The sequence below is a fragment of the Falco naumanni genome, chromosome 3 (assembly GCF_017639655.2).
Source record: "Falco naumanni isolate bFalNau1 chromosome 3, bFalNau1.pat, whole genome shotgun sequence".
NCBI classification, from domain to species: Eukaryota; Metazoa; Chordata; class Aves; order Falconiformes; family Falconidae; genus Falco; species Falco naumanni.
The window spans coordinates 71,009,487-71,022,735 of NC_054056.1; the positions used below are offsets into that span (position 1 = coordinate 71,009,487).

A 13,249-nucleotide genomic window follows, 5' to 3' on the forward strand; every position below is an offset into this window, starting at 1 on the left:
AATTTATTACCAATCAAATCAGAGTAGGGTAATAAGAAATAAACCCAAAACTTAAAACACGTTCCCCACACCCCTCCCTTTGCTTCCCAGGCCTAACTTCACTCCCAAATTCTCTCCCTCCTCCTCCCCAGCGGTGCAGGGGGATGGGGAATGGGGCTGGGGTCAGTCCATCACACGCTGCCTCTGTTGCTCCTTCCCCCTCAGGGGAGGCTCCTCACACTCCACCCCTCCCCGTGGGAGACAGCTCTCCATGAATTTCTCCAGTGTCAGAACTTCCCATGGGCTGCAGCTCTGGGTCCCCAACGGGGTCACAAGTACTGCCAGCAAACCTGCTCCAGCCTGGGCTCCTCTGTCTACAGGTCCTGCCAGGAGCCTGCTCCAGTGTGGGCTTCTCACAGGGTCACAGCCTGCTTTGGGCATCCACCGGCTCTGGCATGGGATCCTCCGCGGGCTGAGGGGCACAGCCTGCCTCGCCAGGGGCTTCACCACGGGCTGCCGGGGAACCGCTGCTCTGGGGCCTGGAGCCCCTCCTGCCTCCCTCTGCGCTGGCCTGGGGGTCTGCAGGGCTGTTGCTCTCACAGTCTCACTCCTCTCTGGCTGCAGGTTGCTGCTCAGTTTATCCCCCCCCTTGCTAAATACGCTGTCCCAGAGGTGCTGCCGCCATCACTGACGGGCTCGGCCTTGGCCAGCGGCGGGTCCATCTTGGAGCTGTCTGGCACTGGCTCTGTCAGACATAGGGGAAGTTTTAGGTTTTCCACGAGGAAAGCATATATAGTACTTGGAATATTATTTCCTTGGGGTTTCTTATATATAAACTATGTCTATGTTTATAAAATATATAAACAGTGGATGAATACACATGCATACATGTGTATACACATGCATTTGTATGTATATACATGCATGTGTGTATATACACACTAAAGTATAAATAAGGAATATACAGAACGAAACCACAGTTTGATTCCAGGGTACCACAACAACCATTACACATGCTGTTGGTCCTGTCATAATATAAAATTTGTCCTGTTGTATTAAACTAATACAAAGAGACACAGGAGGTAAGCTCTCACAGGCTCTGATATCGGTACAAACATGTAATTCCTGCCCTGGAAGGCCTTCCCATCTAAATACCACCTTCAGCTGCAGATGAGCAAAATTCATTTTCGCGCACTTTGCTGTTTGGGTGTGCGGCATGATGCGCTTGCAAAAGCCTGTATGGGACAGGCTGCCGGGAAGGCTGCGGTGGCTGGCTGTGACGCTGCGACCTCAGGAGTGGAAGGGCTGTGCTTGACCTGCACACACAGTGAATCGCTGCTGGGCGCTGGAGAAGGTGGCAAAGTGTGTGGGAGCTGAGGAGTCGTGGAGAACTGCAGTCAGAACAAGCACAGAGAAACAAACTGAAAACCCAGGGAGACTGAAATGTGTTTTTTAAATGTGAGAAGGCCTAGTATGAGAAATGTCCTTTTGGTTAAAATAAAGCGGGAAAGAGCTTGCTCACATATATTCTGTCTACTAGTAACAGCTGGAAATTTATGAAGGTAAGTACTGATTTAAGACTTTGAAGCCTTCATTCAGGCAAAATGTCTCCTGAAGACACCATATAGAGACACCATTTAGTGTTTCCTTGTGCATGTTCTTAAGGTCCTTTACCTCTGCTTCTGACCTGAAAAGGGCCTTGATGAGTAACAACGGGTCCTTTATAGTGTTTTTAAAGATGAGCAAGAAGTCCTGGAAAAAAGCCGTGACTTGAATCTGAAAGTCATCGTTCACCTTACTGTTACTCATTCCCATCCTTCTAAAGAGCCTGCACTGCTTGCCTGTTTTGGTTTTTCCCTGTGGTACACATTCTGCCTGCAGAAATCTGTGGGGCAAAAGATGATGGAAAAGTAGGATGTGGTCTGTGGGTGCCAATGCAGTAATCTGTTTGCCAGCCGGGCAGGATGGCGACATTCACGTGAGCTGGCCGTGTGCGCTTGAGTCAGGGCTGGCCATGGTGGTTCTGTCGTCAGCCTCAGTGCTGGTAAGTGCTAAGTGTCCTACACAACAAGCCTGTAACGCTGTGACAAACCAAACCTCTTGCCCTTCCAAATACTGGTTAATTCAGTATTTCATTTAAAAACTCCCCTCTATTATACAACCCCATTGGAGCGGTCTGTCTTGGCCTTCGGCCTACGGCTGGATTCCACTGCCCGTAACTTGTATAAAAGTGTCTGGGGTGAAATCAGTGGTGGTGGCGATGCAATTTACACTTAGCATGTGGTGTTTATAAAATAAATACAAGTGGCAGCTGGTATAACTTGTGAAAACTCAGTGTTTGGAAGGGGCCTAAGCCAAAGACCATCAGTCCATATAAAAGTTACTGTTGGTTTTAGATTGATCTTTTAGCTGTGCTATGTGGGTATCCCTTGTAGCCCAGATCAGTACTTTTACAAGGCAGCAAGGCTAAAACATTGAGCGTTTCTGTCATTTACTGTCCTGCTGTGTTCAACTTAATTATAGACAGGCAATTAACAGCATAGGTGAGAGAAAAAGTGAATGGTTTACTGAACTTGTGAAATCCAGCAACAGTAGAAAAAGGGAGTTTGCTGTTATGTGAGTAATAACTGACTGGTTTTAAGCTATCTAAAGTCTGAACTGACAAACCACACAGGTTCACGTGTACACCCTGCCCCGCAGACAGCCTGTGCAAAGGCAAGAGGCTGGTTGCCTTCAGGCATCGGCAGGCATGGCAGGGTGCTGGGGCAGGGGCCCTCGTCAGCCGTTTTCTTCTCTCATTACCCCCAGTACACATATAGCAATGCTGTTGGGAGCTTGAATTTTTGTGTCTAGCCAGAAGTTATATGTGTATCTACATCATCTGTTAATTCTGGGAAAGTTTGTTTGTGAACAGAGCAAGGTGAGGGCTGGATTTAAAAACTCTGACTCATCTAACACATCAGCATCTAATGATTGTTGATTCTGTTTCTCTCTCTCTCTCTCTTCCCCCCAAGTTCTTTTGCCCAGCAGGGTCACCATTGGGCTTGCCAGAAATCATCGGGTATTTGAATGGGACTTCTATTCAACATTTTTGTAACATCAAGACCTTTTCAGGGACATTTGTCTCATGTGTGCTGGCTGTAGCCTCTGGGCTGTTCTACGGGCCAAAAGGTCCCATGATCCATTTGGGGTATGAAATAGCAGACAAAAGTTAAAGCTATCAGGCTGATGGTGTGGGTTTGCAATGTATGTCTTGGTGGCAACACTGGCTTAAAAAATACCCTGTGCTGGGAGTGCTTTTCACCTCTGCTGTCCCTTCCTTTGCATTAGCACAACTATTCATGCCATGCAATGAAGAAAAACATTTTTCACTGTGTGTTTTAAATACTGGCTTGGTTCCCTAGTACGATTCCCTGTTGAGACTCAGCAAGTAGTTATCTGGACAACTGCAGTCCATTTTGTTTCTGAAAAGCAACCCATCCCACAGCTATGGCCTGCCAGCTCCTTTGCATCTCGTACAACTGCTTTTACTTACACCAAGTCTGTATAAAAATAAAGCCAGTCTCAAGTGGCTGTGCACAAAAGGGGCAACAATTTTACAGCCACCTTGCAGAAGTGCTGAAGTGGCTGTGTAAGGCACGCAGTGATGGACAGCCAGGCCCTTGGGACCCATGTTTCCAGCTTATGAACACGGCAGCCACCGGTGTCAGCTAAGGGCGACCGCAGAAACCAGGCACTGCTTCGCAAAGCTCTGCAGATGGCAAATTGCAGGTCAGGTTGGATCTGCTTGTTGTTCATGCAGTAGTGTAATACAATGTTTTCTAGGTAGGGAAAAGCAGACTTTATAGTCCGTTTGAAGGATAATGACTTTATCCCCAGCCCTTGCTATACACAAAGAAGAGAATCCCCATCATGCTGTAGAAAGAAGGGGAAAGGACGGTTGCCCAGTCCTGCTCTGTAGGTCAGAGCAATTCTTAAAATTTGCTGTGTTGCAATACAGCCAAATTTAGTAACTGCAGGCCAGGTTTTGGGCTTTGCTGTTTTGGTAAGTGAGATAGTTTCCTGTATTCACCATTTGGAGGAGAATCCTGCTGCACTTGATTACCACCATCATTAAACTGTATCTTGAGCAGAGATGGCAAAATTAGTCCCTGCTAATATGATACAGATTGTTTGTTGGCTGGTTTGCTGTTTTATTTCTGATCTTTTTTGGGTTTGGAAAGTATTCATCCCTGAGGTTTTTTCTCTTCCTCTTCACCACCCTGACCAAACCTACCCTCCTCCCCACCACCCTTTCACATTTGCTGTTACTCTATGGGTTTATATTTATTTATTCGTTTGGACGGAGGTGCAGCAACCTAGGGGATGACTCAGATGTTCAAAAATAGGAGTGCATGGTTAGTCAGAGGCAGCCACAAACCTTCCAGACAATGATTACCAAGGTTTAGCTCTCCCTTTAGGTATCTTTTGTTTTCTTTGCTTTCAGACATTTGTCTCCAGGAGCTCAGAGACTGCAGCTGTAATTTTTTTCCCCCTTTGTGCTGGGTTGGTAACAGTGATGCATGAGCCAAAGGATTGAATCATATTTCCATGAAGAAAGTCAGCATGGTATTAACATGATGCCTTTTTAAAATGTAGGAATTAAGAGCTAGTTTAATTTAATTTATCTGGAACCATCCACCATTTTTATTAAACATAAACACACGTAAGTTGCTAAAAGCCTCTGAGACATTCATTAAGGCTCCTAATTTAAGTCTTGTAGAAAAGTCTTCCAAGACTATACAATGAATAGTTTTTTCTTTTCACTAAGGGTTTGGATTCCCTCCCCCTCCCCTTTAAATGTAGTTTGAAGTGCTGCCTGGGAACACACTGTAATAATTTAAATCATTACACATATTCTGTTAGAAGCAGAGCTGTTCTGGCTGCCATGGTTGTTAACCTGGGAACAGATGACTGAAATGACGGACTGTAGTCTGATGTGTCACCACACTTGGGCAGACATTAACATGCAGTTCTTCAAAAGGCATTTCATGGTCTATCATCACAACACTTCTCTCAAAAGAGACATTTAAGTCTCTGAGTCAAGAATCTGAAAGTCTTTAGTAGCCTTCTCCTTTATGTCAACAGGACTTTGCATATTTGAAAGATGTGTTCATGTTTTCCGTGTTTAAATCTGTTGAAACCAATCTAGGTTTGCTGCTGCACGCCAGCTAGGGCTCTGCCCTCCTCTGCCTATAATCGTGGCTGATTTATGAATAATTTACTGAAGAGTGCTCTCAATTATACAACATCACTTTTAGTGCTCTCCTGGGTTGTGGCCTGAGCCAGCTGCAGTCAGACACCCTTGGCGTCCACCTCCCGATCTTCATCAGATCTTGGAATTCAGCTGATAAGTGATGGGCAGAGCTGTGGGGCCCTGGGGGGGCTGCCCCACCACCCACCCTTGGTGCCCCGGGGGTGTGCGGCAAGTCACTGTTGAGCCCATTGCATCTGGAAGGGGAATACAGGTACCGCTCCAGCAATCTTTCAGCCTTCCTGCTGTTTGTCACTTTGGAATGGGGAAAAAGCCACCTGCTCTAATTGAAAATAAGTTGTTTAATTAAACAAAGGTCTTTAGTTAAAACAAAGTTCACAAGTTGCTTTATTGAATGCCTGTGAAATAATATGTTAATACTGAAGACCACCTCCCATTGCCTTCTGGGTTGGAAAAGGAGGGAGAAAGATGCAGGATTTTTACACATGGCCTTTATCCTCAAATCAGTGATGCTGTCCCAGGGAAAAAAAAAGAGATGATGGAGATTGCACAATGTGCCCGGGGGGGCCTTGCTGTATTTTTCTAGTTTTGAAAAAGTAAATTTTTTGTGACACACTTTTAATATGGCTCTTCTCTGCTCATGTGTGTCTGAGATAACTCTGGTAAGCTCTCTTTTGTGAAATCAATGAGATTAGTTTCCAGACAAAGAAATTACAAACCAGTTTATGTCTTCTGGACGGTATTTATTGTCATCTTGACATACAAACTTCTATACGATACCATTTTTTTTCCTAAAGCAAGGAAAAAATGAAAGAGCCCCATGTGTTAATTTCCCAAAGAAATACAAAGAATTCAAATGAACAGTCACTGTGAACTATCTGTAGCTTAAAAGATAATCAAAGGGAAGATATGGACTCTTTTGCGTTTAGCCTTTTAAGATCGGTCATTTAAATAAATCTGAGACGTGCTGGTTAAGCAAAATGTTAGTCATGGAAGAAATTGGCAATTGCAGTAAGAGAAGCAGTGAGAACTTTTGTTTTTCTCTGCAGCATCCAGTTATAGTATAATTAGAAAGAAGTGCTAGCTTGCAGTCGGGAGCCATCCTGGGAGAGACAAATTCTGTGGGAGTCCCCTTCACAGAGGGAATTGCTGGTGAGCAGCAGAGACAAATTTCAGTCCGAGTGAGACCTTGCTTCTTTACAAAGACCAGGACAAAAGACTTCCACTCTCCTGGTATCTTTTGGAGTTAAGTAAGCTCAAGAGATGTATGCTCTCGGAGTACAGTCACAGGCAGAGGTATAACTCAGCAAGCGTTAGGATACTGAAGGATCTTAAGGCATCCCTCCATCGGGCAGCTGTAATGGATGTGTAGGAGGGGTCCAATTTCATTGTTGATACTATTGGTGGGATACATAGCATGTACAACTGATAGGAGAAAGAGGTTGAAGACATCCAAGCAAAGCTTGCCCAGCTTTTACTGTGGCGTGCAGTACTTTTTGAGTTCCCTGCTGCTGGAAACAATGTCACTGTGAAGATACAATATGATATGTCAGTAAAAATCCACACACAAGGGTATCTTAACTCAGCGTTTGTGAGTTGGGAAATACCAGACATAAAGTTGCCTGTGTAGCTTTACTGGAGGACTTTGTTAAGGGCTTTGACACATGAACTCTCTAATCTTTTCCCTTATTTTCTGTCCATTATTCTCGTTGCCACCCATCTTTGCACTGATAACATTTGTGGACACCACAGAGAACACAAAAGGGCCCTCTGATGTTTTAGAGATTACTCTGGTCTGTTTAAAGTTTTTTGCTAAGAACTTGGCATTTCTTAATCTTAAAAATACTCAAGCATTTTGTATGCTTGTTGACTTCAGCTAGTACTTGAATGCTCAGCATTTCTGCAAATTATCCCTGAGGTCTCAGGTAGCACATCCAGAGGATGCAAGCTTTATAAGCTGGTGAGCGCTAGTGATTAGTGCATTATATGTATCAGCATCACCCAGTATCCCCCCAAAGCCTGGATTTGAATCTATTTTCCAAGGCAGAATTAAAGTATAATTTTATTTCCTCTTTCTATATTTTTCCCTCTGTTTTGCATACTGTGGCCTTCCTTAAAAATGTAACTTTTGTCTGATGCAAGATGTTGTTTTCATATAATGAACTGGGTGCTTTGGAAAGAAAATGCTGTTGTGTGTGGGAAAATAAATAATAATAAGAGTATAAAGGAAGTCTGTCCTTTAATGCCATTCTTTACAACACTATGATTAATTTTCTTTTTTCTTCCTTTTTCTTTTTTTTTTTTTTCTTTTTCCTTCACTGGAACTGGCTTACAGTGCAGATCTCTGCCATTTGAGCTCCTAGTGCAGCTTACAGCAACAGAAGTTTGTTGCTGTTCAGGGTGTATGTGAGCTGCACGCCTTCACAGGGAGGGAAGCAAGGCATGCGTGCTCCCTGTGGATTTCTCACACATTTGCAAACTGAGGCAACGTGTTGAACCTGCAGGCTCTGGGGCTGTACTCTCATTCTGTAGTGAATCCCAAGCTTTCTTACCTTTTTCCCCGCAGTATTTCACCCTTGTGACTGCACTGCTTCCCAGGTGTGAAGTGGCATGTCTGCCTGGCCTCAGTCAGGCTGGTTCAGCAGCTGGCTGGTATGGCGTGGTGGTCCCTGCACGATGTTACAGAATTGAGGGTTTTGTCAAGGCTGGAGGTGAAGACGGATGGATCTCAACTCAAATCCTAGAGATGCAAGGCACTATGATAACCCCAAAATAAACCAACAAGTCTTTAAATTCAGCCCCGTAAAACCAGCTTTGACAGGAAACGGTGTTTATGGAGGTATTTAATTTCTGTTTTTTTCCCATTACCTGGATTTTGCCTCTTCTACTTGTTGTAGGTGCAGTTTCATTACGGCTGGGGTGGGAGCACGCGTAGCTTCAGTATTTTGTGCCCCCATTGGCAGCGGGGTCTTGTTCACGTTAGAAGTGTCTTCATTCTGGGACATCAGGCTGGCCTGGCAAACCTTCTTCTACTGCTTGATGGCTACGTTGACCACAGATTTACAGTCCTCTTCCCTCTATGGGTTTGTTTACAGAGGTAATTTTGGATTTTTTGAAGCAGAGAAAATAATTATATTTTGGGTATGTACCGTGTGGGTGTGGGAGGAAAGAGGTGCAATGTTTTAGGTTTGTCTCTTTCAGCATTGTTGCTGGGGGAGTAGTGGGGAAGGGGGGCTGAGAAGGGGAAAGGATGGTATATGTACAATTATTAGATCAGTGGATACAGAAGCCTTCATACTTGGCATCTTTTAATCACTTAGATACAATACAGAGTTGTTTTGTTCTAAACTGAAGTGAACAAAGCATCTACTGTTTGCTTATTAGCTGATCATGTAAGTTGTTAAGATAACTTTCTATATTGGTGCTGGATAGGAGAGGGCTACTTTAAAGTAAAAGAAGCAGATAAGCTCTTAAATAGGGTGTCCTCTTCTCCTGTAGTTGGCTTGAGCTCCTTGTTGTTGCTGCAGGCATTGCTGTACTGTGCTTACAGATTAAACATTTGAAAATATGTAATCACTGTTTGTTCCTGGTTGCACAACAGAGGTGACCTTCAATCTCAGCTACGTTTACTTGAGTCCTTCCAGCACGACACAACCTTGACCTTTGAATTTTATCTTGTGTCTGCCTAAAAGTAGTTGTTTTTGTTATGTCTTTCGCTCATTTTTATTGCAAGGTGATTCAATAGTGACGTGCAAGTATCATGATCTTCACTTCTTGCCTAAATATTCTTCTTTGTATTTGACTTGAAGATCAATTAGAGAGCTAGAGATAAAAACCTGACCTGAATCCCAGTCCACTTTTTGCTACTAATTCAGTTTTTCCTAAGGTAATTCCCTGATCACTTTAATTGCTCACTGAATCTCTTCTGACTTGTATCTCTCTAGCAATGCAGAAACCAGAGATTATGGTATTTTCCACAGGTAGGCATAGCTTGGCTGGGAAAATGGGCAACATTTTTTTTGTGTGCATGCTGCCTGATACAATGATTTTCCATATGCTGTGCAAAAATATTTGGGGTATATTTCCTTTACCACAAGTTTAGCTGGGGCAAGTGGAGAAGACATTGGTTTTCAACCCAGATTCTTTGTGTCGACCAGCTCATATTGCAGCCCCCCAAAAAGTTGCAGTGACACAACCAAGAAGATAAAAATCTGTGGTGGAAAGGTGAGACTACACGGACAGGGAAAAGGTCAGGCTTTCTGAAGGCTTTCAGATTCATTGCTGAAGCCAATGTATTGTGTAATGAACAGCTGTGTGCACAGGGAGAGTGGATTCACCTCAACCGCTATTTTAGAATAAGCGTTGCTCTTTCAACACTCCTTTCAGGTTGTTTTCTGAAAAGAGAAGTGGATTCTGTCTCCTTCTTTTCTCTCTTAGTGTCATTAGAGGAAAAAGATAGCTAAAATTATTATCACCATGACTTCTGGCAGGGTTCAGTAGTTCTTGGCTCTCAATGCAGTGCAGATAACCAGAGATATTTTTGTTTCACCAAACACAGGGCTCAGGGGAAATTTTACTTCTTTCATGTTTTGTGGCATTAACCAACACAGTTTACGGTGGATAAACTCCGAGTTGAAAGGTTGTGGTTATGTTTCTCAAGAAAACTATTTGTTTGCTTTAGTTTCATACTACCTAGCATAATGTTACAAGGGGGGTTTATTGTACTCCAGAGCATGAGATTTGCAGGAAGCTTCACTTTATTTTTACATAGACCATTGGATTAGTTGTAGAAGTGAAACTTGCTCTGTAGGTAGCAGATTTTTCTTGATGACTGGCCAAAGCCTGTGGCTGCTACTACAACAAAAACAAACAATACACTGTGCAACCTTTCATTCCCAGTGCATGGAGCACTCACATGTACATGCACAGTACTTTAAAACAAATATCCCAGTATATCTTTCCCTTAGGAAAAATGGAGGCAGGGAGAGAAAACAATAAAACCTTGTATGTCCATTTTTAGTTTTAGTGCAAGTTTGGAATTAAGTAGAATATAATGCAAGACACCTGGGTCCTGCAGTAAATAAACCGGATTTTTTCTATTTTAAATTAAGCTACTTCTCGCTGAATTTCAACATGTTAAATATTAGAGCTCTTTAAATCCTTTGGAAAAGGATGGATTTTGTTGCAGCTATTGGTAAAAATAGCATTATTAGTTTTGCTTAGTACTTAGAGTACCGACATATGTGATGGTTGCACAATATGCCTTACATCTCTCCCTACTCCCTGAGAGTGTATCCTGCAGGTGTTGGGCTGCTTCTGCCTGGGAATAGCTGCTGGGATTCTTCCTCTTCCAGACCCAGTTTCTCAGTCCGTAGTACCCAATGGACCAACTCTTCAAGCTTGGCTGGATGGAAGGCTGAGAGTTTCTCCATCTGCTACCCCCAAGATTATACCAGTTTAGGACTTTTTTTCAGACAACCCTTTTTACCAGGTAGTTTTTTTGAGCATTTTGTAATCTCTTACTCTGTCCAGATCCTAATCTTGACAAAAAGCTGTATAAGTCCAAGTCTGGGCTAGGGAAATAATATCCTCACAGCTTGTAATAGATTGCCACCAATCTGTTGACCCCTCTTTGTTGGCTGGAAGATAAAATTAAAACATGCTATTGCTCTCATCCTTAGTGCTTGTTGAGTAATCAAGCAGAAAATTCAATAACTATTCCAGCTGCCAGTTTATATTCTATATGTTGTGATTTGTTTTTCTGTGAGTTGTTCCAGATCAGCATCAATTTTCACAGTTTTACTTAAATAAATTTACTTCTAAATTATCTCAATGCACATGGATGCAGGTTGACACAATATATGAACAGTGAGCAAAGCTCTGGTTCAGCAGAGTCTTTTGAAGTGTTCATTAAGGCCATTATATCATGTTACTTGGATGTAACCTGAAATGCTGAGTGCTTGTGGTAACTGCAGTGCATCACAGAGGTTCCTGCTATGTGTGCCAACACCAGTGTCTACCTGCTGGTTCCACTCCTGTGAGATGTACACCATCTCTCATGAGATCAGCTTTAAGTTAATTAGCTGAGCTCCCTAAACCACAAGGAAAGATTTATTTCCTGTATGGGAATCACTTTGTGGTATCAGGTTTTGTAAGAGAGGGTGCAATATGTCATGTTACTGGCAGGATGCTCAGAACATTTTTTTCCCTTTGATTCAGGTTAAGAACTTGCTGGACATGAATGTCTTGGCCTTCGTTCCACCCGTCTTCCTTGGAATGCTTGGAGGTCTTCTGGGAGCTCTTTGTTTCCCTAAATGTAAAGATTAATGAATTAGGTATGCGGTTCTTTAATTCAATTCCAAAAGTATCCCTTAGAAAAACAAGCAAGCTGTTGGAAACTGTGCTCATTCTTGTAAGTAAATAATATGGTTCTCTTCATTATATAATATTTACAGTGTCTAATGAGGGCAGGTCATAAATTGGATGTATGGAAAAGTGGGTCTGACTTGCTGGTACTTGATAACATGCAACAGATTACAACAAACATACGGATTTCCAAAGTACATATAGGTATTTGATGTTGGTGGGTATATAAGAAATGGAGAAGAGATTTTTTTTTTTTTTTTTTATGCTTGAAGTATTTTACCTGTAGAGTTGCTCTTATACTGCTGCTCTACTGTGATGGTACTACACCATCTTAGTGACACGTGGCAGTTATGTTGGTGTGCTTTTGCATTTATTTACAATCTACAGAGGGCTGTCACAAGTAGATTTCATCAATTTTTCTCCATTTTTCCTTGCTAGTGATTGATCCTCTCATTACCCCACACAGCTTGCTGGTGTAGCAGAACCAGGTGGGCATCCTCCTCCACACCTCCCCACTTGGGCACTGTTTCAGCTGTTATGTTGGAAAGAACAATTAAGACACTATGACCATAACTATGTGTATTTTTGCCTCAAGACAAAACATGAGATTTCTGCCTGGTTTAAGAAGAATGCACGCATGAAGAATAAATGGTTTAAAAGAGGGTTTAAAAGTTATGGATAGGTACACAAAACTTTCTGGAGCTAACTGTGTATCTGGAGTCAGTTATCCCTAGTGGTTACTGATGGAGGTCAGCCTGGAGTCTCAGATTTCTTGGGGAGGCATGATGGGCCCATTTTACTACTAAGCTTTGGAGTTTCCATTTGGCATTTATGGCTTTGGGGAGGGTCATGCCATTGGAATGAAAAGGGTATAGACAAAAGGTTCCCATATTTTTGAACATTTTCATAATTTTCAATTCTGTGCTTTGGTTTTAGCTAAGTATGTTATTAAATGTGGAGGAAGGAAGCTTTCGGAGCTTTTCTGCTGCACTTTTAGTAAATAGTGCAAATCTGGGGTTCTCTGCAAGTTTCTCTAGTGAACAGCTGCTTGTCATAATTTTCCTGGTTTTCCACCATTTTTGAGTGTTTCTGAGGAGTTTTCAGACCTTTTTAGGTGTTGAGATGACCTTGGGAAATTGGTGCACACTAAAGCCCCTTTCTTCTGCCCTCTCTTAGGCAGACTTGCCAGTATGTTTTATGTAGGCGATGTATGTTTTTTTTTATATTGTTTACTTTTTTTCCCTCTCTCGTGGAGAGAGGGTTGCTCTACTGTAGACCAATGGGCTGGCCATATAGGTGCTCTCCTCCCATCAGCCCAGACATGCCTTCAGTGGCCCCTGCTCTGAGCCAACAAAAAGACATACGCTTCAGGGAAAAGCAATAATGTTGGTGTGCATCAGTGACCTAGATGATACTGGGAGGAAAACAACTGGTATTTTAAATAAGAGAGGAGAAACTTTTGGATCCAAAAGTGTGAATAACAGTAGATTGAGGCACATGGTCAAGTCTCTGCAAGCTCGCCACAGACTGGTACAGGGCTGCATACGTTTCCCATCGGTTGCACTATTTTTCGTCTCGTTACGGTCCGAAAGAGTGGATTTCATTCAGTCCTGGAAAGCTCTGGGTGCTGCGGCACTGCAGCTCCTCTTC

The 13,249-nt window shown here is 42.9% G+C and overlaps 1 protein-coding gene across 1 annotated transcript in view; it reads left to right on the forward strand.

Annotated features, from left to right (window-relative positions):
* LOC121085203 (chloride channel protein D-like) overlaps positions 1 to 13,249 on the forward strand; it is an 80,694-nt gene that overhangs the window by 4,488 nt on the left and 62,957 nt on the right. The window contains 6 exon segments of the mRNA XM_040587636.1: positions 1,943 to 2,023; positions 2,994 to 3,169; positions 5,280 to 5,372; positions 8,131 to 8,374; positions 11,453 to 11,529; positions 11,531 to 11,645. Of these exon segments, the coding sequence (XP_040443570.1) occupies positions 1,943 to 2,023; positions 2,994 to 3,169; positions 5,280 to 5,372; positions 8,131 to 8,374; positions 11,453 to 11,529; positions 11,531 to 11,645 (786 nt within the window).